This window comes from Meriones unguiculatus, chromosome 12 (genome assembly GCF_030254825.1).
Source record: "Meriones unguiculatus strain TT.TT164.6M chromosome 12, Bangor_MerUng_6.1, whole genome shotgun sequence".
In the NCBI taxonomy this organism is placed as follows: Eukaryota; Metazoa; Chordata; class Mammalia; order Rodentia; family Muridae; genus Meriones; species Meriones unguiculatus.
The window spans coordinates 30,923,987-30,951,732 of NC_083360.1; the positions used below are offsets into that span (position 1 = coordinate 30,923,987).

A 27,746-nucleotide genomic window follows, 5' to 3' on the forward strand; every position below is an offset into this window, starting at 1 on the left:
ATTAGATGACTTTAGCTATGTGCACTCATATTTTAGTCTATTTTGTTCCATGGATCCACATGTCTCCTTCTGTGCTAGTAACAAGACTATTTTCATTGCTGTATCTCTGTAAAATACCTTGAAATTTGGGATTTCTTCTCCTGCCCCCCCTCCCCTTTTTATCTATCATGATGACAGCTGTGGGCTTATCATATATAGCTTTTCTTATGACCACGATTTATTATTATTGTATTATAACTCTATTACAGAGCTGGTTGGTGGTGGTGCACACCTTTAATTCTAGCACTTGGAAGACAGAAGTGAGTTCAAGGTCAGCCTGGTCTACAGAGTGAGTTCCAGGACGGCCAGGGCTACACAGAGAAACCCAGTCTCAAAAACCAAAACAACAACAAAAACAAAATACCAAAAAGCCTTTATTACAAAAAACTTACAAAAACATCACACAGTGAAAGGAACCAGACCCAAAGTTTATCCATCTCAGTGAACAGCTTCACACTGGATTTTACACTTTTACACTTTGACTATCAGACATTTTTAAGCGCTAAACAAAAAGTGCTAAAACTACAAAACCTTTATATCCTCTTTCATGACTCAAGTGTTGATTATCTACATTCAGTCCTTACTTGGGTGAACTTCTTGATATTTGCTTGCATTCAGTTTGCAGTATTTTATTAAGGATTTTTACATCCACGCTCATTAGGGATATTGGCCTATAGTTTTGTTGTTGTTGGGCAAATGTTCCGCTGTTTTTCTTTCTTTCTTTTTCTAATTCAGTAGACTAGGAGAAGGGAATGGGGGGGGGGAGGGACGGTGGGACTGGGAGGGGGCTACAACCAGGATATGCAATGAATAAATTGTTAAAAAAAAGATTGGCTGTAGGTCTTTGAAAGTCTGCTGGAATTTTCCTGTGAATCCATCTGGGCTTTTGCTTAATCTTGGTGGTTTGGATGAGTACAAAATATCCATCCATTTTTTTTTAATTAAAAAAATTATGCGTGAGTGTTTTACTTTCACTTATGTGCACCACGTGCGTGCTTTCTCTTCTTTCAGTGTTTCTAACTTGATGGAGAACAGGTTGTTTAAAGTATTCCTTTACAGTACTCTGAGTTTCACTGGTGTCTGTTGTGATGTTTCCCTGTTCAACACTAATTCTATTAATTTGAATCATGTCTTTGGGTTTTTTGTTTTTGGTTAGCTGGGCCAAGGGTCTGCTGACAGCTTGTCAAAGAACAAGCTCTTAAGATTCATTGATTCTTTTTATCATTTTCTTTTGATTTCATTAATTTATGATGTTTTTACTATTTGTTCCTACTAGGTTTGGGTTTGGTTTGCTGTTTTTTGAAATCATTGAATCACATCACTATCATTTATTTCTGCCTCTTCTGATTTTTTAAATAGGTACTAGGAGCTATGTTAGTTAGTACCTCTTAGGTCCATTTAATGTACCCAGAGGTTTTGTTGTATTATGTTTTCAATTTTATTTAACTTCAGGATTAAAACTTTTTCTTGATTATTTTTGATCTTTTCATTATTTAGTAATGTGTTATTTAATCTGCATCAATGTATATATTAGGGATTTGTTTGCCATTGACTTGAAGCTTTACTGTATTGTGGTTAGATAAGATACACTGAATTATTTCAATTTTCCTGAACTTGGTATGTTTTGTGTCAAATTATGTGATCCACTTTATTATTTCTATTTTCTGAGACAGGTTTCTGGCTATCCTTGACTATCCTTGAACTCACTCTGCAGACCAGGCTGGCCTCAAACTCAGAGATCTGCTTGCCTGTCTCCTGGGTTGGAGCTAAAGCTGTGTGCCACCTTGGCCTGGTCAATGTGATCTATTTCATAGACACATCCATGGCCTGCTGAGTAGAATGTATGTTCTTTGGTGTTTGAGTCAAACATTCTGTACATATTTCTTAGGTTCATTTTATGTATGGTATCACTTAATTCTGATTCTTCTATTTTATTTTTTTGTCCACATGACCTGTCTACTGAAGAAAGTGGGATACTGAAATCAGCCCCTAATACTGATTTGGAGTAATCTGTGTTTTTAATTCAATGGTATGTTTCTTATGAAATTTGGTGTGCCAGAATTTGGTGCATACAGAACTGTAATGTATTTTTGTTCAATTGTTCTCTTGATTAGAATGAAGTGTCCTTCTTTATCTCTTCTGATTAATTTTAGTCTGAAATCTATTTTGTCAGATTTTAAAACAGCAATACTGACTAGGCAAAGTGGCAAATGTCTTTAATTCCACCACTTAAAAGGCAGAAGCAGGAAGATCTCTGTGAGTTCAAGGCCCATCTGGTTTACAGCAGCCAGGACTACATAGTGAGACACTGTCTTAAAAAATAAAAAGGTAGTGACACTTCTTGCTTCCTGATTCCATTTGCCATAGATAAAGGAGAAAGAAAAAATTTCCATGATATAAACAAACAAAAAAAATTCATATCCATCAAACCAGCCCTAAAGAGAATATTGAAAGCAGTATTTTGTTTTTGGACTGGAAAGTAAAAAGCATAGTCAAAAGATTACAGAAATAAAACGAATGAAGCTGTAATTATGGAAACACAGAATAAGATAAAAAATACAAAAAGCAAAACAGCAACCAACATACACCTTTAGATATAATTTTAAATTTTAATGGCCTCAGCTCCCTAATTAAGAGGCATTGGTTAATTGAATGGATTAAGAACTCAGCTTTGGGAGCTGGAGAGTTGGCTCAGAGGTTAAAAGCACTGGCTGCTCTTCCAGAGGTCCTGAGTTCAATTCCCAGCAACTACATGGTGACTCAAAGTCATCTATAGAGAGATCTGGTGCCCTCTTCTGGTGTGCAGGTGTACATGCAGACAGAACATTGTAGACATAATAAATAAATCTTTTTTTAAAAAGCTTAAAAAAAAAAAAAAAGAACTCAGCTTTGGGCTGAAGAGATGACTCAGAGAGATTAAGAGCACTGTCTACTCTTTCAGAGGTCTGAATTCAATTCCCAGCAACCACATGGTGGCTCACAACCATCTATAATGAGATCTGGTGCCCTCTTCTGGCCTGTAGGCATATATGTAGGCAGAATAAATAAGTATATCTTAAAAATCAAAACAAAACAAAAAGCTCAGCTTCAAGCTGGTCATGGTGGCACACATCTTTAATCCCAGCATTCAGGGAAGTGAGTCTAGGACAGCGAAGGCTACACAGAGAAAGCCTGACTAGAAAACAGAGAACTCATCTTCAAAGATCAGGGCCACCTTAAAGGGAAAGGATAGAAAAAATGTCTTCTCAGCACCCACCATTCAACAGTTTGCAGTTCATCACAAAGTAGGGTTACTGTATGAATCAGGGATTAACAGAAACACTTATCTACACGAAAACTCAAGCACAGGTATTCATGGCGGCTCCATGGTGGGAACAGCCCAAATGTCAATAACGAAACAAGGAAGCAGGCCATGCAGAGCACGCCTGTAATCTCAGCCCTGGGAGGCAGAGGCAGGCAGATCTCTGTGAGTTTGAGGTCAGCCTGGTCTACAGAGTGAGTTACAGGACAGCCAGGGCTACACAGAGAGACCCTGATTCACAAAAGAAGACAAAAAGGGCAATAGACAAAATATGACTCCATCCACTCTGATTTTTTTTGTGTGTATTTATGTGTGGTGTGCATGTGTGTCTACTGTGGGCACATGCCTATTGGTGTGTGTGCGCGCAGGCGCCAGCAGAGGCCGGAGGTTGTAGCTGGGTGTCTCCCTTGATCGCTCTCCACTTTATTGACTGAGCCTCCTGCTGAATCCACAACACGCTGATGTCGGCTAGTCTCCTTACCCAGCCTGCTCCAGGGATCCTGGCTCCCCTCACACAGGCCAGGATTACAGGCAGGCTGCCACAGGCACCTGGTTTCTATATGGACGCTGGGGATCCCGACTCAGTCCTCGTGACTGTACGGAAAGTGCTTTCTCCACTGAGCTATCTCCCCAGTCCTCTATTGTGATTTTTATGTGCAATGAATAGGAGTGAAGTATTGGTATGTATCACAACATGGAAGAACTTGAAAACAAAGGCCACACACTCAGCCAGGAGTGGTGGATCATGCCTTTATGCCTTTCATCTCAGTACTCAAGAGGCAGAGGCAGGAGGATCTCTGCGAGCCTGATACCAACCTGGTCTACATAGTGAGCTTCAGGACAGCCAGAGCTACATAAAGACATCACGTCTCAACAAAACAAAAAGCCACAGACCCAATTATTCTAGAAAACACAAATCCAGAATCGAACTGGGCTTAGGGGTGGGTGGGCAGGCATTTGTCTTAGGGTATAAAGTTCTGGGAACAGATAGTGACATTGGTTATACATCTGTGCATGTGCTAGGAAGGCTAGTCAGGGCTCAACAGAGCCATTCCAGAATTCTATGCCAGGACTTATACATCTGTATTAAACAGCATTTGCATGAAAAGGTGGGTTTCTCAAGGTATCATAAAGTACATAGGCCTACTGGGGACAGACTCACTGCCCAAGACCTTACCTGCAACCAGATGGGATGCCTGACCTACCCCTGACGCCAATGCAGGTAGGTTATCCTGACAGACTTCCCCCAGAAACACATTACACTTACGCAAGTCTGGCTGGCCTGGAACTTACTACATGGACTAGGTTAGCTTTAACTTGTTGATCCTCCTGCCTGGGCTGCCTGGGCTGCAGGTGGGCATCACCTCATCTAGCTTTTGTTGTTTTTTCAAGCAGTCTTGCCTGTAATCCATGCTGGCCTAGAACTCAATCCTGTAATGTCTTCCAACTGCTGGCTTGTAGGTGTGGTGCCATAAGCACGGTTACACTTGTTGGGAATCAACGCCTGGCCTTACCACTAAGCTATATTCTTTAGCAGTGCTTTAATGAATCACTTTCCATTGTTACATACATACATAAAAACAAGTTGATTTTACCCAGCCCAAAGCCTGTTCTCCTATCCTAGTTAGCTGGTGAAAGGAAAAGAGCTGATGGCCAAGGGAACCACAGCCCATTTAGCCCACACCCTTTTAATTCAGCGCATAGTTAAATTGGTTTGCAAACTTCTCGTGTTTCTTCTGGTCCATCTGATTCATGGCAGCCACTACTCTCTGCACCGCTGCCCTATGGAGAAAGCAAAGTAAGATATGACTGAGGACTGACAGGACTCTGGGATCCTGGGTTGGTTGCCGCCCCTGGACCTCACAGAGGCTTCCAGTGCATAACTTTTGTAAGGTGCAGCTTAGACAAAGTAAGGCTCACCAGCTTGAGCTGTAAGCCACTGTGGTCCCTGGCTGTGTCCCCCAGCCCTGAAGGGAGGTGCAGGAGCCCACACTAGCTAATCCCAGGTCACACTCCAGTGTGAAGGCACAACTGAACAGGGCTGCAGGTCCAGACATGGGGCGTCATCAGGCAGGGTTGTGGGAGAAAGCAGAAGGCCTGTGTGGCCCAGCATCCACCCATCCAAGGCTGACCAGGGAGCTTACTGACCAGCACTGGTGTGAAGCATCTAGACCCAGCAGTGCCTGACCCCACGCCTATCTTCTGTGGAGTTACTCCTGTAGACAGCATGGCCCTAACCCAGGGCACAGCAAAGCCAGCACCTGACCTTTTAGGACCATTTTGCTGCAACCAGCTTGACTTACAGAGAGGTGGCTCTGGGCTTCTAGGAAGAATGCTCAGAGTACAGAGCTGCAGCTCTGATCCTAACCAACTTTTGGAGGGCACTGTGATGGTTAATCTTGGTGACCACCCTGGCTATTACAGTCGCCAACAGCTCCTGGCAACTGTGGCTCTCCCCCAACATATCCTAGAGCAAAGCCTGAGGCCTTGGGCCAGTGAATAGCTCTTACTTGGCAAAGACTTTCTTCTCCAGGCGGGCCCGAGAGGTGTTGGCACGTTCTCGAAGGTCGGTGAGGTTGGGGTGTTTCTTCTTTCTTCCTTTGCCCTTCTTGCTATACTTGGATGAACCGAGGTCTACCCCTGTGGCTGCCTCCACGTCCTTCATAAACTCAGGGTCCTGCCAATCTGAACAAAACTTGAAGGTTTCAAAAGGTGCCTGGCATCAGCTAGGGGTGACCCTTGTGGGTTTCTTCCTGATGGAGGGCCGAAGCCTGCCTGCCACATGCCCTGATAACATAGTCTGAGAGGGTCTGTGCAGACTCACATGGCTGCATTGGGGATGAGATTCATACTAGAGACCTCTTTCCTTATTCCCACTTATCCCTCCTCCAGTCACTTAGTGCCCTAGGATCCCAAGGGTCCTCACAACTTGAACAGGCTGGAAGGATGCAGGTAGGCCCAGCTCCACCAGCCACTACTCCCGGCATTCCTGACCACTCAGATGAACAGTCCATGCACTCATAGTGTCTACAAGCTACTTCCCAGCCTGCAGGCTGGACTATGGCCAACCAGGCCAACTGTGGTGCTTTCAGACACATATCTACTACCTAATGGGCATGTGAGGCAAGGGTATCCAGAGTTGAGGTACATGGCAGGCTAGAGAGGGGTTCTCTGGTTTACAGGAAATGTGGTCATAGGCTTCTAAGTGCAAAGCACTGGGAGTCAGAGGCTGGGATGCTGAGTTACCTCCGCAGTCTCTGTTGGCTCACATTCACAGGCTGTCCTAAGCTCTGTTAGACGTGACACTGGTCCAGCCTGCCTTGGGAAAGTCAGCCTAGTGAAGCAGGTAAAGCAGTAAAGCTAACACTTGTAGGCCTGGGTGAGCTTTGCAGGCAGAAGGACACTCCTTACTACAAGGACACCCAAATGCCAGAGGTCCCATGAGCTTGGCCAGAGTGGATATGGAACAGTGTCTGGAAACAGGGTGGCAGCAAAGCCAGACTGTGAGAGTGGCACGTCCGCTGAGGGAGAAGCAAGCACGCCAGACAGACAGATGGCGTGGCCTCTCCAAGCTGATTTTTTGAAGTGAAGGAACTCAGGACTGCACGATTCAGATACAGGGACGATTAATCCAAGATTAAGGAAAACTGTCTAAACAGTTTATCTCCCAGTAATAAGAAGGCGTCACAGTTTAGGAACCTGGTGAATAGAGCAATTGTTTAAACACAACGAAAAAATGCCGGCATCCAGTGGAGATGGAATGAGCACCTCAGGAAAATGAAGGAGCAATTTAAAAGCCTTTGAAGAAAATCAATAGACGCTGGGGCTGTGCGGCCTTCCTGGGCGCTGAAGGGCCCTGGAGCACCGTGTGCATTGTCACTGAGGTTAGCACCAGGGAAAAGAAAATTGCCCCGTGTGCGAGGGAGGCGGGATCAATACTGCAGTTAGTAAAGAGATGCTATTTCACATCTGACTGGCCAGCACCGGGCTTGGCCCGTGGCCTGATACCTGTTTGTTAACAAGCCACCGAGGGCTGGAAAACTAGATACTCTTCAGGGTTGACACAAAAATAGGCACTTAATTTGCTCCTGAGTGTGAGCCACCAGGGAAGGTTTCTCCTGCAGATGAACAGGCCTGGCTCTCCCCTCCGCTTATACAACCCAGACATGTCTCTGTGCACAGGATGAAACAGGCATTTGTGTCTTAGACCATAGGGCAAGAAGCCATGATGCGGCCTGTAGACATGTCCCCTGTACAGAAGGGCCCTCCATGGGCGGACCACAGCCTCTTAGCTTGGTTTAAACTAGTCTGGGTCTGACCACCCATGTAGATAGAGAGATGAGCTGGAGCAGATCAAGGTGGTCAGAGCCAGCAGAGCAGACCACCTAGACTCTAGTTGCAAGAACTAGAGTGGATGATATCAGGAGAGACAGACGGCTGCGAGTCCTTCATCTGCTCAGAAAACAGCAATAAGAAGCAGAACCGGGGACTGTAGCACAGCGGCTGAGTGCTTATCTAGCACATGAAAGACTCTGGGTTCAATCCCGCTGTGCTGTATGGAGTCAGGAGTACCCACTTTCCTGATGTGAGCCTTGACGATAAATACCTCACGAGCTCTGTGTATCCAACCTTACCCATGGAGCCCCCAGCCTGCTTCTCAGTTGCAAGTGGGACCACAAGTTTCAGGGCTGTGCCTGCAGCCCCTCTCCTGCTCCCACACACCTACCTGGATGTGCCTGCTGCTGCTGCAGCTGCCGCCTTTGTTCTCGGGCTCTGTCTTCTGGGTTGAGAGGCTGCCCCTTGTCATCTCTGGGGATGATCTTCCCATGGAACGGGCACTAAACAGCAAGCACAAAGCATCTGATGGCCAGGAATAGCACAGACAGCTCTAGAGGAGGGTGCGCAGCCAAACCCTGTACACATGTGCCCTCCGCAAGGAGGGGGAGATCTGGGGAAAGACAGCAGCAGGCGTTTGTCTGTCCAAAGCAACTTCTTTCTTCTGTTCTGCTACTTTCTGCATGCATGTACTCCCCACCTTTAAGACTCGGCCCACACGGGCTCTGGCTGCAGAGCCGTGGTCAGAAGTCAATGTCAGGGCCCAGGGCAGACAACCCTAAACATGACTGTCTGATGGCCAGTGGCTAAACAATTATGACACTGCTTATAAGCCCTCTTCCATAGGGCTCCTCAGGGCTCACAAGTATCCCTGGTCTAGAATGGAGGCAAAGAGGGCCAACACTTCCCCAGGCCACTACTTGTGGCCCGCCTCTCCTGGGTAGGCACAGCTTCATGCCCATGGCCTTGCCTACTGGTCTTACCTTTAGCCGATCCTGGCGCTCGCAGAGGCTGCCATTAGGCCTCAGGGCCCGGCACTTGTGCTGCACAGGCTCAAACTTCCCTGAAAAGGTAATGTGTCGGCTACGGAGCATCTCAGAAACATGGGCACTATCCACCTCCTCCTCCATCTCGCTGGGTTTCCAGAAGCGGTGTTGAGAGTCAGATCTGCAAGGTGCACCAGAGACCCTCAAAGTGGCTACTCTGGACCAGAAGAGGGGGCTGGCCCAATCCCAACACTCCGGAGTTACCCCTCAGCCCCGGGGAAGCACTGGCCCCTGACAGCCTTCCTGAACTAGAGAACATGATCACTCCAGTTGGGTTCAAATCCTGATATTCACGAACCAGCCAAAGATGGCAGGTATAACCACTAGCCTGAGGTTTAAATTCCCCTTGCAAAGCAGGGCAGCAGCTCCAGGACCCTAAGCTCCAAGGCCCTCTGACCATGGCTTTGAGAGTAACATGAGTCCATGTCAAAGGTCTCTTTGCCATTGAGAGGGTGAATATAGGCTCTGACATTGCCTCTGACCAATGCCTCCAAGGAAGAAGCATGGATAAATTCATACCCAGTCTTCATGCAGTGCTAAGGGGGCCAAAGGATGGAGCTTTTGCTCTCTGGCTATCATTAAACCTTATATTCTCTTCTTTTTATTTTTTTCTTGGCAGTGCTAGGGATTGAACTTAGGGCCTCACGCACACTAGGCAAGCATCAGGCCACTGAACTACAGGCTCAGTCCATCACCATGTCTTATTAAAGCCACTTTTCTCTTCACACCACAGAATGGGGGCAGGCTCTGCCACTCCGCACTCCCTCCATCGACATTCAGCAGTGTTTCTCAGGCCCTGCACATGGATGCCAGCTGCCCCAAGAGCTGGCATTCTATGGCTTGTTCAGAGATTGTGGGGCAAATGGCAGGCAGAAGAAGACTGATCTGGCCTGTAGCTGGGGCAACAGCTCCAACTGACCAGGAAACTGATGGCACCAGAAACACAGGTGGGTCATGACTTGAACTCGGGGAGTTCCTCACAGCAAACCTAACTATGCCGACATTTAACACCATGAGGCCGCACAGCAGTCAGGATCCTCACAGCAGCCAGGGTTCTCACAGCAGCCAGGGTTCTCACAGCAGCCAGGATTCTCACAGCAGCCAGGAAACAGGATTCTCACCTGAAGACCTGGCTCCTTTTCTTAGGCTTCCAGAGGTCTCAACTTCTGCCATGTAAGCTTAGCACCCAGGCAGCCAGCCTGAGGCCACACATCATTGGCTTTACTGATCTTAGACTCACAGCTCTAGCTTTTCAGCACAGTGCCAGCCGAAGTAGCCTGGGCCTTCCAGCCACCCCTGATTCCCTCCCCCTTCTAGGTGAGTTTTCACATGGACTCCTAGATATGTCTTGCTCCCCTGACCTTCCCCTAGCTATCTGCAGCCTGGGTTCTGCTGGGGTGGTCCCACTCCGAAGGTTCTTGGAAAACAAGAGTCCAGCTTCTGACTCAGTTAACACTGTGCCCATCAGCCTATAGCACCTTGAGGAGCCACAACTGTGAGGAGGCTCTCACAACTGAACTTACCCCTTTAGCTATTCCTTCACACTGAGTAATGGATGACCTTCATAGGTACCTCCTGGAGAAGTAATAGTCAGACTCCAGTCCCAGTGTTCTACAGCCAGAAAACAGATACCTAAGGCCAGGCCACACTGAGCCCTGGGAACCAGATACCTTAGACTCACTTAAGGATCTTTCCAGCTGTTAGGTGCTCCTCGCCCCAGTAACACAGGTCCACTCCGAAGGGTACAATGGGTGCTCGGGCCCGCTCTGCTTGCTTCTGGGCTTCCTCTGGCCCTAAAAGTACCCTGAAAACAGACCAGCACATGTGGGCTATCCATTCCTTGGGTGGCCACTTGCCTTTCCCTCCCATACTCTAGGCAGCCCAGAGGCCTGGGGTTAGCATGGGCCTGAGCTTTCAGAGTGGCTCCTGACCCTGGTGAGCACTGGCTCTGATCTGTGATGTAACCTGTTCGGAGTCACCTGACATTTTCTTCAAGAATGTGGCCTGGATGCAGGCCCTCCAGAGGCTGCTACAGGCCCAGCTGCACACCATGCCCACACCAGCAGGTGCTACTTGGCTAGGGCTACACCCCAGGCCATCTCTCAAGGTAGGGTTCTTGGGTTCAACCTGGTCAGGCCAGCAGTGATCCAGACAGGGGGTAGCAGTACTAGGCATTGGGACATCTGAAGTCACCTGGAAGATGATGAGGTGGATGGCAAGGAGTCCTGGAACCGCAACAGCTGGGCAGCTGCTGAGGTGGGGTCTGATGCCTCCTCTTCCCTTCTCATCCTTGTCCTCTCCTGTAGGCTACACACAGCTGTACCCTTCATCAGAGTCTTTGGTGGGGCCTTTGGCTCCAGCCCTGAAATGAAACATGTCCATTTCAAAGATCACTCTATAACCCAGGGAAAATTAGGGGAGCACCATCTGGTCAGGCCTCAGATGCACCCACACATGACAACACTCACTTCTCCAAGAGCAGAGGGATGCCTGTCAACTTCTACTATAGGGGCCACACTCTTATATAGGGGACACAGGGCAAGGACCCAGGAAGCCCTAGCCTACAGGGACTGTCACCAGGAGCCTATTTAGAGCTGTCCAAGGCGCAGACTGACAACATTGCCCCCTTTGCCCACAGTGTCCCACAGTGAGAGGATGGACATCCACGTGCAAAACCTGCTATGCCAAAGAGAGGCTACCTACAGTGTGAACACAAGTTCCCTTCCCCCTGACAGGGACCTCCCTTTACTGAGCAGCCTTTGTATAAGGGTGACATATGATTCAAGCTGAGACTCAGTGGTATGTCTACCCTGTGCTATCCTAAAAAACAAACAAAAAAACACCCACCACGGCTGGGCTGTTCCCAACTTCTGCCCAAAACTTTAAAAGCACAGGGGTGGCTAGGCCTGAGTCCTGTGGCTGCAGCACCTTTTCTGTGGCTGGAGGGCAGATGTGAAGCCTCTGACTACAGGATGCCACACTAGTACACCCGTCCTACCTACTCCAGCTAGAGGAGGTTATGATGTTGACACTTGACACCAAGATTTCTATAGGATTTGGCAGATGACACCATCCTCAGCCCAGAATTCAGTCTCATATCTCCAATGGCAGAATCCTGCACTCTGTTCCCTTCCTGCTCACTCTTGGCTCTGGCTCTTAGCAGGCTGCATGTAGGGCCAATTCTGACCCTTGCTGGCCCCAGAGCATAATCTAATCTGGGACTCCAAAGGCAGTTGCTACCCCATTTCTCACATTTACTAGGAGCAACCTCAGCTGGACACCAGCCCTGACAGTGACACCTGCGCTCACAGCAAAGCTCCGACTTCTGAGTACCAGGCCACCAAAGACAGAGAACAGATGGGCACCATTTCTTGTTCTAGGCAGACTCCACAGCTGAGACACCACAAGAAGGAAACGTTACCCAGGAGGACTGCGGACAGCAGAGCGCCATTCCGGCAGTCAGAAGAGAGACAGCTACTAAAGGCACCTTCTACCACAGATGAGGAACAGGGGGCTGGAGAGATGGCTTAGCACGTAAGAGCACTGGCTATTCTTTCAAGGACCCAGGTTCAGTTCCCAGCATCTCATGGTAGCTTACGACTGCCTGATTCCAATCCCAGGGGATATGATATCTTCTTCTGGCCTCCTTGGGCACTAGGCACACACGTGGTGCACAAACATACAAGCTGGCAAAACACCCATACACATCAAATCAAAGTTAAAGAAGAAAAGATGAGGATCAGGAAACTCTGCAGAGGAATAATTACGTGCTGGGAGCCTGCAGGGCGGAGGGACCAATGGTAGTACACACGAGCAGACTTGCACAGCTTAGTGATGTTAAGGGCAGATGGACAGGTACTGGGGTCCTTGTTTCTGGAATTCCAGAGGAAAGAATATATCTGGAATGTCGAAGTGTTGGAGAAATGAGACAGTGTCCCTGAAATTAAGGGACTTGCTGCCTTCCAGAGAGGTGAAGGAGCAACCATGGTTGAAAGAGGACATTAGAGAACATTAACAATAGTAAAGAAGGGTGGAGGACTGACAATCCCACTGGAAGTTGTACTGTCAGCCACAGCAGCAAGTTCGGGGCCTTGAAATGTCATCTTGAAGGGTATAGGGAAGGGCTGGGGCGGTAGTGATGTGGCAGAGCAGTTACCTAGCGTGAGGAAGGCTCTGTGTCCTGTCCTCAGTACCACAAAAGAAAAAAGGGAAAGGAGGTGTGTAGGAAGAAACAAGTTTACAGTTGAACACCCAGCTGAGCTGTAGTGCCCAGCACAGGTACAGGAGGGGAGTGCTGTGGACACAAGACCTTCTACCCCTTGCAGACTCTTTAAGAAAATCCTTAGCATAAGCGATCCATCAGAAAAAGGAAAAACTAAATCCTAAGCACAGGACAAGATAATGAATAAATGACTTTTGACATCAGAACTTTTGACTCAGTGGGTACCAAGGTGGCCCAATGCCATGCAGGTGGGATAAGAAGGTCCTTAATCGGGGCTGGAGAGATGGCTCAGTGGTTAAGAGCACTGTCTGCTCTTCCAAAGGTCATGAGTTCAATTCCCAGCAACCACATGGTGGCTCACAACCATCTATAATGTGAACTGATTCCCTCTTCTGGCAGGTGTAAATGCAGATAGAACACTCATATACATAAAATCAATAAATCTTTAAAAAATTTATTAAAAAAAAACCTATTAGGGGCTGGAGAGATGACTCAGTGGTTAAGAGTACTGCCTGCTCATCCAAAGGACCCAGGTTCAATTCCCAACACCACATGGCAGCTCACAACTGTCTGTAACTGCAGTTCTGATACCTTCACACCAATGCACAAAGAATAAAATGAAGAAGGTCCTTAATCATCTGTCTTCTACAGAGGACAGTAGAGAAACCATAAAAAAAAAAATAGTGAATGAGGGTTGGCTAAAGGCTGGGCTGGTGGCAGGAAGCATACTTATCATGTGTGAGACCCTGAGTTCTGTCCGTAGAACCACAAAATGGAAGCAGTGAATGATAAAATTGGATAAAATTGGAGACAGCTATCAGAAGGTTATATAAAGATACGTTTTTTTTTTTTTTGTTTTTTTGTTTTTTTGTTTTTTTTTTTTTTAGCAGGAGAAAAAGCCAAAAAGTAACAGTAGCAGCAAAGCAAGAAAAAGTATGGTACTCAGTTCTGAACAGACTGAGGACCATTTGCCAAATGAACTAACTAATAAATCTATGAGCAGACAGACTGGGCAAGTCAAATATGTTTAGCTAATAAATAATTATTGAGAGGGTAAAATAAAAAAGTTAATAAACAATCAAAGGACGGCTGAGAAATGCCAGGAAAGTAGGTTTTAAGTTTAAAAATATTATAAAGCAAAGAGTACGTGAAGGTGTGATAAATGACTATGGACCCGTACCTTACAGTCTAAATGCAAACTGGACCTCACTTGTCACCAGAACTTGGGGCACTCAGTAGGAGCATCTTAAGGTCAAGGCCAGTCTGGGTTAAATAGCAAGGCCCAAAATCAAGAAAAAAAAAATCATTCAGAAATGCTAAACTATGTGCTGGGGTGGGTTTGTTGGAGGGACGACTCCCCTTTTCTGAGGGGTCAAGGAAGGGGGGATAGGGAATGAGGGAGGGGCAAAGGGAGGAACTGAGAGAAAAGGAGGGAGAGGGAGGGCTAAGATTGTGATGTAAAGAAAATAACTAAATAAAAAAAATATATAAAAAAGAAATGCTAAGTTTGTGCATTATTTTCTAGACTCAAGGTCAGTGAGTGTTTTAAGCATGTGATATAGTTATGTGATTCTAGTACCCAGAAGGCCTGGAGTAGGAGGATTTCAAGTTGAAGGCAGGTTGAACTCAGTGCAAGATTACTGTTTCCAAAAGAAAACAAAACAAAGTCTATGCAACAAAAAGAGACAACCACTGAGGAAGGCCAACACACTCTACCTAAGGCCTCTGGGAAGGTAAAGTGTACAAGCTCTGAAAGGCCACAGCACTAAGCCACCAGGGGTTCGGATTCATCATGGGATTGAGGTAGCAGAGTTAAGTCTGACATGGCACAGAAATGACCAGCTTCCTGGGGCCCTGAAGGAAACATCAGTTGTCTCTGCTCTGGGTCACCCTATGCACAGGGAAGGACTCCTATCTCTTGGATTCTGGCTGGGCAGCAGAGGGCTTGGGTAGGGCCACTCTGAGAGGGTAGTGGAGTCACAGACAGCCATCTCCAGGCTCTGGAGCTCTGTGATCCTAAGATTTGGGCACACTGGGTATTAGAAGATACCAGGCAGCCCCCTCTTTGCTCCAGCTGTAGAAACAGTGTCCCATGCCAGGCAGTGATGGCACATACCTTTAGTCCCAGCATTCAGGAAGCAGAGCAAGGTGGATCTCTGTGAGTGCAAGGCCAGCCTGGTGTACAAAATGAGTTCCAGGACAGCCAGAGCTACACAGTAAAACATTGTCTTGAAACAAACAAACAAACAAACAAACCTGAAAAACAGTGTCCCAGGTTTGGGTGGCAAACACGTGACACCAGTGTTTCCCACCACAATGTCACTGGCAGTATGGAAGCCAGCAGTTAGCCCAGCCCTGCACACATGCACACACAGCAGAGAGGCAAGGTTGGTAAGTGAACAATGTGACATTTAGATAGATACAATCGCAGCCAAAAGATCAATATGAGAATTCCTAAGAGTTACAAGAATGAAATATATTTTTCATTGATTTGTTGTTTTAAACCATTAAGAAGATGGGTAAGCGTGTTAGAGCAGGGTAAACACTCAGGGCACTCAACACACCACTGTTTTCACACTGTCGTAGAAAATCAATCTCACTGACATATTTTCAAAGTTAAAACCCAAAAAGCAGAGCATACTCCTCAGGCCAGAGGGTGTGTGGCCCTGAGGAGTGAGACATCACCCTGCTGACCACCACGGCCCGCTGCAGTGCAGGGTCTGGCTCCAGGAGTCCATTGGCCAAAATTTACTCCCATAGTTGCTTTTAGAAAGAATCATAAAAATGTCCAAAGCTCCTTTTTTTGTTTAAATTGGCCAAGTGGCACCTATTTGCCTGAAGCACTAAAGCAGACAGTGCGGGAGAGATGGATCGATAGGAGGAAATGGAGAGGCTGGGGCTCCGCACAAAGTTAGGCTGCCGTGCGCTGACATTATTGATTTTACCTAGTTCAGCTGGCCTTGTAATTAAAATGTAAATTTGAGAAAGAGATTATGTCCTGACAGAAATGGTAGGATTAAGGGGAAGATAAAAGCCCCTCAGTGAAAATTCAGAGAAAGAAATGAGAAAGAAAAAAGCGCCTGATTTCCTCAGCCATGTGGATTTAGACTGAATCTAACACTTCAGATTCGCCTGTGTTTAATTGGAAAAACAGTGATGGACTATAAACTAGTATTATGAACTGAGCTTATTGCACACGTCTGTCTGTCCAGACACTCCAGCTTAGGCTGGAGTTAGTTCCTGGGACTCCCAAGGGACTCTCCATTTGGTATAATGATGAAGGCTTCCTACCTCCCATCCATGCCACAGGTCCTGCTGCCATGGGCCAGTGCCCTTCTTGCCCTACCCCTCTTGTGAATGCTCCAGGAATTCTAGCTGTGTGATGTGTCCCTGGCCTCAAGGGCCCACAACCCCTCCTTGGTTCCTGTGGCCCTGAATGGTGGCACTGAATGTCAGATCGTATGTACTTAGTGTGGCTGCTGTAGGTCTACCTGTACAGCCTGCCCAGTTCTGCCTTGTTTTCCACTTGATGCCATTTTGAAGACACAAAACAACAACTGGCTCAGAACACATCAGCCATCACTGCCTTCCAGGTTTAAAACAGGTCTAGAGCCTTTCCAAGTAAGGTATAAAATTACAGACAATAAAGCAAGCCACCAGGGTCTCTGCTCTGTTAGGCTGAGATGAAGCCCCGTACCAGCTTTGTGTACATGGAAGGCTCTGAAGAAAAGATAGTTACACACAGGCTGCTGGGCACTGGATGCGGGAGCTTTGGACAGTGTAGTTATTGCTGCTGTGTAACAAATAGCCCAACACTCAGTAGTGGAACCAGGAGTATTCTGTTGAGAATCACGGATATGTCTACATTAGGAACACCTAGCAGGCAGCAGAGCTCTGTTGTGGGGCCTGAGCCAGGCCTGGATGACCATGAGACGATGTGGGGCTGTAACTGCCAAACCAGAGCCACTTGTGACTCCCTAGGTGGCCTCACAGCAGGTTGCTCATAGCTGTATCCAAGCAAGTGTCCCAGCAAGTGGTGATGGGAGATACTTCAAAGTGTTTCTGACTTGGCCTCCTTTGCTGGACTCAAATGGCCAACAGTCACAGGCCATCCAGGCATAGGCAGAACATAGGACCATTTCCCATCAGGACTAAAGGATTTGCTCTATCCCTGTCTAAGGTCCACTGGTGACTAGAAAGGGCTTCACTGTGTGTGCCTATCTTCCAGAGCTGACACTGAGTAAGCTTCTGTGAACATGGGCTGCTGTTCTCATTGGCACTGTCACTAGCCATTCCCAAGCCACAGGCCAAAGCTATCCTTGCCTATGATGTTTTGTTCTTTGAGGACAATCCTCAGTGTTGGCTTGTCACTGCTGGCCCTGCTACAAATGACATGGAGCCACTCAAAACCTATGTGAAGTCAGACTGACCATATCTGCTGGAAGGATATAGAACATCAGAACAGCATACAGAGGCCCAAGCTAAAATATTCTGGTGCAACCATGAGCCCTGAATCAGTGCTGGCTCCCAGGCTCTCCTAAAGACTCCAAAAGCCAGAGTCCGATAAAGGAAAATGTGGCTTCCAAGGAGGGCAGAAGGACATCAAGGCAGATAAGACATAGGTAAGACAAGGTACATAGATAGGTAGGTTCTACTGACACCGCCTGGACCATGATAAATGTCCCTGCCTCACCTGACCTCACTACCCACTGTTCGAGACTGGTGGCCTCAGATATAGCCACTGCCATACCAGCATCTTGATAGATGAGGGGCTCATCCAGCTGAAGATGAAAGACACAGGGGCAAAGACCATCCTGGGCACAGGAGGATGGCCATGTCAGCCCATGGTATGCCTAAAACACTTCCTGTTGCCTCAGGTGTTAGATGTGGCACTCAGCTATGACCACTTTGGGTGAGGGTTTAGCCATGAGGTATCTCCCACCAGGTAGAAAGGTAAGCTGGGAGATGGTAAGAATCCATCTCAGGTACAGATGGATGCGTGAAGAACATGTCGGTGGAGGTTTGGGAGGTCATGGAGTGTGTATGCTGAAGAGCCCATGACAGCATTGTGAGGCAGAGGCCTGGAGAAGCGGTATACACAACTCAGCAACAGGCGGCCCCAAACCAGCATTTGAGGCTAGCAGATAAGAGGACATCTCTCCGAGGCAGGGAGCTCTTCATGGAGCATTGCAGCACTGGGACTTGTGCAGAGTGGGCCAGACCAGGCCACTGTGCTCAGGCAAGGGTCACCAATAAGCCCTGAGTGTAGGAGGTTCTTCCTGACAGTCACACTCACTGGCCCCAAGCACCCAGCCTGCTCAAGAGATATTGCTAGGCAAAGGGTTAGGGAGTAGAGAGGGACGATTCTGCCTGGGCCAACTTGGCATGGCATCCCTAGTGGGTCGTGTCATCTGAATTCTCTTAACAAATTCAAATTCCACCCCACGGATGCCAGTTCAAACCCACTTGTGTACTTCCCACAGAAGCCAGAAGACTTGTTTTTATTTGCATCACTTGGAATAAGTGATGCCACACCTGAGGCTGTGACCTGGATCCTGGGTCCCCTTTAAGTCTACACTTGCTTTCTCTGGAGGGCACAAGCCAAGGGTACAGTGTGTGCCTCTGAGAGTTTTCTTGGAAGAGAGGAAAATCCTAGACGGGACATGTCTGTCTGTCACAGTGGTGCTCTGTGACCTCAAAGCAGGGTGCTTTTATTATGGTATCTGCCTCCCCTCCACCCTGATGCCAGCCCTATGTGGGCAAAGGCATCCCCATAAGACTGCATCCCTGCCCCACAACAAGACCATTATATGACCCAGAAGACCCTGTGTGGTAGATGCTTGGCATGTGCTGGCCACAGGGGGGCTCAGGGCACAAAAGAAACACCCCACAATTTAAACAAAACATTACTGATGCACCAGTTGTAGGAGGGAAGCTGACCACTGAGCTCCCTGGGGTGATGCCACAACCCTGAGGCATTCTCCATAGTGGAGACCTGTCTCCCAGTTCCTTGATGCCCAATCCTACCCCTCGTGGGCCCAAAGCTCACCATATTCAGCCCGTAAGTGGTCAGGGATTCGAGGCTCATAACCCTCTTTCTCTGGGACCTCCACAAAGTCCTGATCTTCATCCTCGCTGTCCTCCGGTGCTTCCATCTGTGGAAACATTCCCAAACACAAAGTCACCAGATCTACCCAACAGCAGCTGCCCATGGGCTGCGTGTGGGTGCTGCTTCTTATAGGCCATCTCTCCACTTCAGGACTTCAGCTACAGACGTGGATAGTCTTTAATTACAATGCCTCTAAGACTGTTCTTGCTCTTAAATCACAGTGCCCTTGCTTAGCTCAAACCTGGAGCCATTCCCTAAGCACCCCCTCTTGTGCCTGCTGCAGTGGGCATCACCAAGCACCTGCACAGCTGGCTCATCCTCGTTAAGCAGGCAGCAGAGTCTGAACTAATGCTGCTGCCATCCCACCTACAGATCTGCCATGCCCAAGTAAGGGTCACAGGTCATAACATTTGCTGTGCCTCAGACCCACGTTCCTCCAGTCTCACTGCAGAAACATCCTCTGATTAGGTTCCTCCCACTCTACTTCCCACTGATCTCTTCCAAAGCCTTCCATGCCCAGCCTAAGAAGCCAGCAACCCAGCCTTCCTGAGATCTGTTTCACATCAGGGAACCAGGCTCAGCTCACCAAGGCAAGGAGGTCCATGCCCCTAGAGCAGTGGTACCCCTTAGATTGCGGTGGCTCCTTGAGTTGTGATGCCCCTGGAATTTTGCCGATACCCCGATCAGCAAAATCCTGCTGTCGCCCTGCCAGCTTTCAACGCCCTTATAGCTTCCAAAGCTCCAGGGCAACTGGCTAAGCACGGTGCTGCATACCTTTAATCTCAGCGCTTGTCTGTGCATGAAATGAAGGGGTAGGTGTAAGGGCTGAGATAAAGAGAAGATTGAATTACGGTAACATTCCATAGAGCCCTAGCTGACCAGCAGGAGCTCTGTACTGTGTATCCATCAATGTCGGAGAGTGGACTGGATTCTTGTGAGGTAGAGGCAGGTGCATCTCTGTGAGTTCAAGGAGGCCAGATTGGTGTACACAGCAAGTTCCTGGACAGCTTCATATTAGAGATAATATTCAAAAAGCCGAAAAAGAAATAAAAGCTCCAGGGCAGAGCTGAGACAAGGAAGGTCCCTGTCAAGTGAATGCTAACTAGTGGGAGCCTTATAGGGTTATAAGAAAAACTCTGAAAAACCTAAACGTTAATTTTTAAAACCATCCCCAACATCAACACTTTGAATTCGCAGATGCCCCTGGTGGTTCTGACTACGTCCCAAAGGGAGAAAGGGCACCTAAGGAGTAGCTTCTATTTTCAGGACAGGGGCCACTGTGCCTCTGAAGCTAAGCCAGGCGAATGCTAGTCACCATGGAGGAGGGATCTACAGTGCATCCCTACTTATGCCCTAGCTCAGCGTCCTGCCCACCCAGGTAGAGCTGGCTCCACCATCGGGCTGCTGGAGCCATCAGCAGCCACATCTGGCCATGCCTGCTGGCCCCATGCCCCAGCCTGGGAGACTCCTGCCCGAGAGAGCATAATCAGATGCAAATGCACTTTGTTTTGGTGCAGTCCACAGTCGTGCATCTGGGAAGCACAGGAGACATTAATCATCGGAAACTGTAATTTTTGTTATCAGTCTAACACTGATCAAAAGGGAAGCCTGTCTCCACCGCTGACCTGTGAAACGTCCCAATTATACTCTTTGGAAATGACAGGGGCACTTAACTCCCGAGCTGAGCAAATGACGACGATCAATCACGTTTGAATAACAATGAGCCACGGACCTGAAAATTATTTTTGTATAGAATCTACCCAGGAATTTATGAAAGGTGGAAAGCAGCCCAAGGTTTTAGGGCATTACGGGCTCAGCTAGTGCAGTGCGTATCAAACACTAAACAGAATTTATGTGTTTTAATTTTCTAAAAGGTAGATGTGGGCTGGGTGCTACAATGCATAACATATAGTGCCAGGTTTTAAATATGGGGGTCATTTTCATAAAATATTATGCTTATTGCTCACACCCTTGAATTTTGCTGGGGACTTTTTATCAAAATTTCATTTCCTAAAAAATATTCAACTGCTTAGGTAACTATTAGAATTTTATCTTCTTCCTCCCCAGCTAAAACCGTTTATATTTTAGATTAAATGTGAAGCACTGGGTTCTTCCTTGTTCTTAAATTAGCACTGATAAGGCCTCTTCTGGCTGGCTGTGCATGCCTCCAAAATGACCCAGCCTCTCTCTGGGGCCACAGAGAGATCCACCAGCCATTCCTATACTTTACTGTGCAGCTATCTGGAATTTAGAGAGGTCACTGTTAATACCCGAGCAAAGCTAAAGTGAACTTTTGATTCACATTTGGTAAATATCAATATTGCAAATCCTTGGTGCTGAGTTCCCAAGGACAGCTGACAGATGAGCCATACCGGAGGGACAGGAAATTACTCTCGTGTGGAAAAGCTCTGAGCCCTAGTTGTGGGGACACTCCTGTGACCTGTTCAGGAGTCTGACCACAAATAGTATGGTCACAAGGGGCATTTCCCTGAAAAGGTAACACAGCCCAGAAGGGAGAAGGCCTTCATGGGTCTTGAACCTCTCAGTTGGCCAGCCTCCACTCACCTATCTTAGAATCTAATCAAGAGGTCATGAGCATCGTGGTGGTAATCTGCCTTTAAGGTCACAGGAGAGGTTAGGAGGAGGCCAGCATCCAAAGGGGCTCACATAAAGTAGCTGGGAAGGAGATTGCACCTGGGAAAAAGGCATCAGGACTGGTAATGTCTTCAAAGTCAGGCCAGGCTTCTGAAATGTTCTCAAGAACAGTTTACATTTGTCCCACATGAGGGCCAAGTTTTCTACTATGGTGAAACAACACAGAACAAATCGTGTGAAACCTAGGGGGAGGAACAACCCTTAATGAGATCTGCACATGGGGCCACACACCAGCAAAGGCTGAATATCTCCCTCAGACCTTTTCTGACAGCTGAAATCCTGGGGTGCCTTTGAAAGCTAGGGTAGGTGGTCTGGAAACCTCTGAACCAATCAGAAGAGGTCTCCTAAGATGGCTCCAAGTGTGAGCTCCACATCCCTACAGAGAGCCCACCCACCCGCCCACAGGACAGACAAGCTTTTACCCACCACTGTTGCTGTGGTAGGGGTACTGCTGGTTTTATACAAATTGATTCTCATCCACAGTTAAAAGGATTTAGAAAAATGAGTCGTCATGATCATAATTAAACAAGCAATAAAACGGCTAAAATATACAACGCAATCAGTTTACAGAAGTGGGGTAGTGAGTGCTAATTATTTGCAAAGGAATGGGAAGAGCATCTCGACATACAGAAAACCCATGGCCGCCAAGCCCACAGCCTAGAGATACAGCTGGGACCATTAAATAAATTTTGTACGATCTAATTAACTTGGTGCGCAATCTCAATTACTTTTCACCCAAGAAATCACTTTTGTTCAGTTTTATGTGTGTCTATTTCCCTTTTAAAAAAAAAATGATGTAAGGCCTCGTCAGACAAGTGAGTTCCAAACTGCATTTGTCTTTCAGCGGCTTGATGGCTATGCATTTAAAAACCCATTCTATCTTATAAACTAAAAATTAAACGTGCTCAGCTGTGATGGCCGTCATTGCATCTGCTATTTATATGCTAATGCCCTCCCTGGAAGGCCGTGCAAATTGCCCGGCCAGGCCAATATCTCATGTGCATCTTGGCTGCCAGGGACGCACCTTCAGAGGACAGAGGGCGTTGTGGTGCTGACCACGTGATAACACATAAGAGGCACCTGGTGGACAGAAGGGCCAGCACTGAGTCAAACCTGCCCAGATTCCAGCAGGGCGCCACAGCATACACTCAAGACTCAAAATTACGCCAGAGCAAAACTTCATTTTCTGGAATGGCTGTCTCTATAAAGACCAGATTCACAAAAAAAGATCTCACAACGGCACTGCAGGACACAAAGGGGCAGGCATTCTCCTCCTCCTCTTTCCCTTGATCCAAATCAGTGCAGAACAGTCCACAAAAACCTGCCCTTGAGAATCCAGCATGACCAATAACCCCAGTGCCAGGGAGCTTCCTAGAACTGGGACCCAAGAGCTGAGTCTAGCCTGCTCTACAAAGTATGAGGCAAGAAACCTTGGTCACATGTGCCTAGAAGTCCATTTCCAGAGCAAGGCTAAGGCTAGAAAGCTTGGCTGTATCCAAACAAGCAGCTAAGCCAGGTCAGTAAGGGAGTCACATGCTGTAAATCAAACTGAGGGCTGGTAGCCTTGGTAGACACAGGCCAGGTGCTCTGGCTTTCTAGTGCTCTTAATGGGTATCCTCAAAGCAGCCAGTTTGGGGAACCCATATATACATGCTCCCAATGACAAGGCTGTGTGAGTGGTGCAGAGGCAGGGAGAGTTATCATGAATGAGGTTATGTGAACTCCACACATTAACATCCAATGAAGTGTGAAATCACTAATCATTCTTCCTAGGAGTGTGCAGAGAAAGCCAACCATGCAGGGGAGAAGTGCGTTCTCACCTGCCTGGGCCCACAAATAACAGTCTCTTTCCAGGATTGAAACAGTCCCTTGGCTGCCATCTCGGGTGAGAGCAGGTGGCCAGCCTCTGGGAACATGAGGCCATCCTATGCTGTGTGGCCTGTCCCAAAGATGCCATATGAGGCAGCCTTTCCACTGGACACCAAGGACTTTAGAAGGGGCTGTGACTCAAACAGGTTCCTCAGGACTGCTTTCTCGTCTGTAAAATGGAGGAAATAATCTGATAGGGATCCTCTTGGCACTAAAGAGATAACATATGAGAATGTGTTGAGAGCCAGCTCATTCTGGAAAGAAAAATGACTGGGCCAGACACTGGAGCCAGGGAAAACTGAGACCAGATTCATGCAGCAGGCCTGAGAGAGTACAGGCTGGGGCAGGGGCTGCTGAGTGGTTCTCTCCCTCCTTGTGAGCTGACCTCCTGAGACTTATGCTCAAACCCCTCCCCACTCTGTTGGGTGCGTGCCTGGCCTTCAGCGTGATGGAGGGAGCACGGCACTGAGAAGGCTGTTTACGGGCCCTGCTGCTGCACAAGGTCCCACAGGCTGATTTAGTTTCCCTGCTTTCCCCGGTGTGCCTGACGGTTCAACATTTCATTCCCTGAGTTTTCTGCCTTTGTCCTTTTCACCTACAAGAAGCAAATCCTGCACAGCCTAGGAAGCTTTCTTACCATTCAGCAGGAAAGGAGCTGGGACTGGGTGAGCTCCCAATATAGCACCCATAGGCCTAGTAATGAGACTGATCTGAAAGGCAGGCTGGCTAGCACCCAACACAGAAAACAAGCAAAGCTGTACAGCATGTACCAAACAGATTGATTTCCATTGCTGTGAGAGGGCAAGGATGAGCCCATGGATCCAACAGGATGGCTGCCACACGGCCCATGAGAATAGCTTGCGCAAAGATGGATTTATAACTCACATGAACAAGTAGACCAACAGTCCAGGAAGAAAAGAACAGCTGCTGACAAGTTAGACATACTGATGTCTGAAATCACCGCTCTGAACACTACTTGGTGGGAATTCGTATTTTGTTAATTACACAATACAAACTAACCATGATCAGCGCTACATAATGAAAAGGCAGGCAATTTAAAAGTTTTCAAAGGATTTTTATCAGTTTAAATAATGAGGTTGCCATGGATTATTACAGCTCTTCTGTAACAGAGCAGGTGGAAACTAACTCTACGAAATGGCCCTCCACATTGATTGGGTCAAGATTTATCCCCAGCCTGCCTCCAAACTGAGCTGAAGTGCGCACACTCTGTAAAGCGAATGCTTAGACATGTTTAAACTGGTTTAGGGATTTTCTAAGACAGACCATCTATGCCGAAAGGAAAGCAATATTGCACAGAAACCAATGGCAATGTTTCAATGGAACTAGGGCTGGATTCCACAGATGCCTGAGGGAAAGGGGTCAACCAACACCGCCCGATTCTATGCAGCCTTCCAAAGACAGCCTGCACCTGCCCAAGGTCTGAGCTGCTGTTTATGACTGGAGCACTGTATTTGTTTCAATCTCACACATTTGTTAGAAGTTCTAAAATGTTTAAATCATGCATTATTGAATTAGTGTTCCTTGCTCAGCCTGTTCTACATGAGGAGTTAACGATGCCAATCCCGTGCTAAATGGGGAAACACTAGGAAATGATTTAAACCGTCCGTAAATTTTATTTGGAAATTAGTGAACACCTCATCATGATTTCTAATTAAAACAGCTCTAATTAACATAGACATTCATTAGCCCTCTTCCTGCCCCTCCCCCGCAAGACACTGTGGCGCAGCAGCCTTGCAAGGAGCTGCCCACCAGCTGCAGGAAGGGCGGGCGATGTGCAGATAGGCAGTCGCTGTATCTATTCTGGGAAGCTCTGCTCACCTGAGCCTGGGCGCTGCCACTCACAGTCCGGGAGCCGCCAATCACTTCATCTACCGGCAGCGACTCACTCGCTCTCCAGCTGCGGCAAGCAAAATCTCCAAGGACTTCAGAGCAGTGCCTTTCGTTAAAATCAGTTTGAAGAGACAGGTCCAGGAAGTGTCCATTCAACTGACAGCAGAACGGAGCAAGAACTGCCTTCCCACTGAAGGTAGGGCATTGTGGGGCCTGGGCAGCCCTGCATACCTACAGGATAGCCTGGGCTAGTGTGCTGACTTGTGTAACCAGAGGAGCCAGAGGACACCCCACCCCCATAACACCCTAAAGGGCCTGCCCACAGCAGGTCTTGCAGGCACACGTGAAAATAGCCACGCTTCAGCTGTAAGGGCTACTATGTACCTGCTGAGATGCACAAAGACACATGCACTAATCTGGGGAAGACCATCCTAGTAGCCACTGGGTGCAACAACAGAGAGTGGAAACAGTGCAGGCCCTGGGCATCACATCAACCCGAGACTGCCCACCGTGTACCACAGAAAGATTGTACTCACAGTGTTACAGTACTGGGTCTCAGACCCCTGTGTCCGTGTCCCATCAGAGTTAGAAAACGGGCTATGAAACTGCCCTCAGTCCTGGCAGGCAAAGTACTGACATAGCCATGCTATGACCAATCCTACTATGGGCCCAATGCTGCCTTATGGTTAAGGCAGATCCACAACAGGAAGCCAGGACTGCAGCTGGTGTAGAACAGCTATCAGGAGTCAGGGCAAGCCATTTAAGTCTTTTTTGGTGTAATACTAGGGACTGAACTTCCTGCCTCAAAGCTGCTAGTCTGCATTGGTGGTGGTGGCGCAAGCCTTTGATCTCAACACTCAGGAGACAGAGGCAGGCAGACCTCGGTGACTTTGGGCCAGCCTGGTCTACAGAGTGAGTTCCAGGACAGCCAAGGCTACACAGAGAAATCCTGTCTCAAAAAATGGTCTGGAGAGATGGCTCAGAGGTTAAGAGCACTGTCTGCTCTTCCAGAGGTCCTGAGTTCAATTCCCAGCACCCATATGGTGGTTCCCAACCATCTATAATGGGATCTGGTGCCCTCTTTTGCATCCAGGCACACACGCAAGGGAACACTGTGTACATAATAAATGAATCTTAAAAAACAAAACAAAACATGCTAGGCTCTACCACTAAGCTACGTCCCCAAGCCTCTTTGTATTTTGAAACAAGGACTCACTAAGTTACCTAGGCAGCCACTGAAATCACTCTAACCCAGGCCAGTCTTGAAGTAATGAGCCTCTTGCCTTAGCCTTTCAAGTTAATTCTTTACCATCAGGCCCAGCTTCCACTCAGCTGCCTTGAGTGCATGGTTATTACCATACAGGCAATAGAGCCATGGGTACATAGCTAAACTAAATGCAGAGCTCTGACCCAGGGGGTTGCATGCCCTCACCACCACCCAAAGGCCTCACGAGTGGCCTGTAGGCCAGAAGAAGACTCCCAGTCTCTGTCAGCAGCTAGCCATTCAGCAGTCAGAACACAGAGGTAAGACATGAGGTTATGGGAACAGCATCCAACAACACCCAGCTTTACGCACCTTACAAAGCTGCAGAACAAGAACAGCCAGGCACTAAGACACTCGGGGTTTGGAGTCCTGCCAATCCCACTGCTGTCATTCCCAGTTAGGAAGGGCAGGCTGGTAATACCTAGGCCTGGAAAAGCCCGTCTCTGCTGCCAACGAGCATTCAAAGCCCTGTGGCCACTCCCTGGGACACTAGCTTTCCAAGGATGTCCTCACACTTCCAAAGCCCACCAGCAAGGTGATATCCACAGAATGTAGGAACTGGATTGGCAGAGTTTTCCAGAGATGGATTGGGGTACACCTTTCTAGCCAGGCACAGTGGCATGTGCCTTTAATTCCAGAACTCGGTACAAGGATAGCCTAGTCTACAAAGTAAGTCCAACCAGGGCTACACTGAGAAATCCTGTCTCAAAAACAAGAACAAAATTACAACTCTTTCTGACTACTGCAGTGTGGGCCAGAGCTGTCACTTTCCTCTGGGCTAGAGAAGTGTTCTCCACTATAAACATACTTTGCTCAAAATTCAGAGCTAACTTAGATGAGTGACACAACAAGATGCAACTCTCATAACATGTTAATGACACATACCAAACACTGCTAGACAGTGTCAATGGTAGCACCTTAGTCCTGCGAGGGCCATGAACTCAAGGGTTTGCTGACTGAAGAAGCAAGGCTGCCCTCTGCTGGCCCACATCACACATAGCCTCTGCAAAGCTGGGGCCATCAAGGAGCTGCCAAGAGTCAGGAGCTCCCTCCTG

General features: G+C 47.7%; 1 protein-coding gene across 6 annotated transcripts in view; it reads right to left on the minus strand.

Annotated features, from left to right (window-relative positions):
- Positions 1-395: 395 nt before the first annotated feature.
- The window catches only part of Uvssa (UV stimulated scaffold protein A), a 39,743-nt gene continuing 12,392 nt past the window's right edge, over positions 396-27,746 (minus strand). For all 6 annotated transcript variants that reach the window (XM_060365511.1, XM_060365509.1, XM_060365513.1 and 3 more), the window contains 7 exons: positions 18,993-19,098; positions 10,915-11,083; positions 10,403-10,525; positions 8,659-8,842; positions 8,067-8,178; positions 5,851-6,025; positions 396-5,122 (listed from right to left, as the gene is read on the minus strand). In XM_060365511.1, coding sequence (XP_060221494.1) covers positions 5,029-5,122; positions 5,851-6,025; positions 8,067-8,178; positions 8,659-8,842; positions 10,403-10,525; positions 10,915-11,083; positions 18,993-19,098 — 963 coding nt within the window. In that variant the 3' untranslated portion in view covers positions 396-5,028. The remainder of the gene's footprint in view (positions 5,123-5,850; positions 6,026-8,066; positions 8,179-8,658; positions 8,843-10,402; positions 10,526-10,914; positions 11,084-18,992; positions 19,099-27,746) is intronic.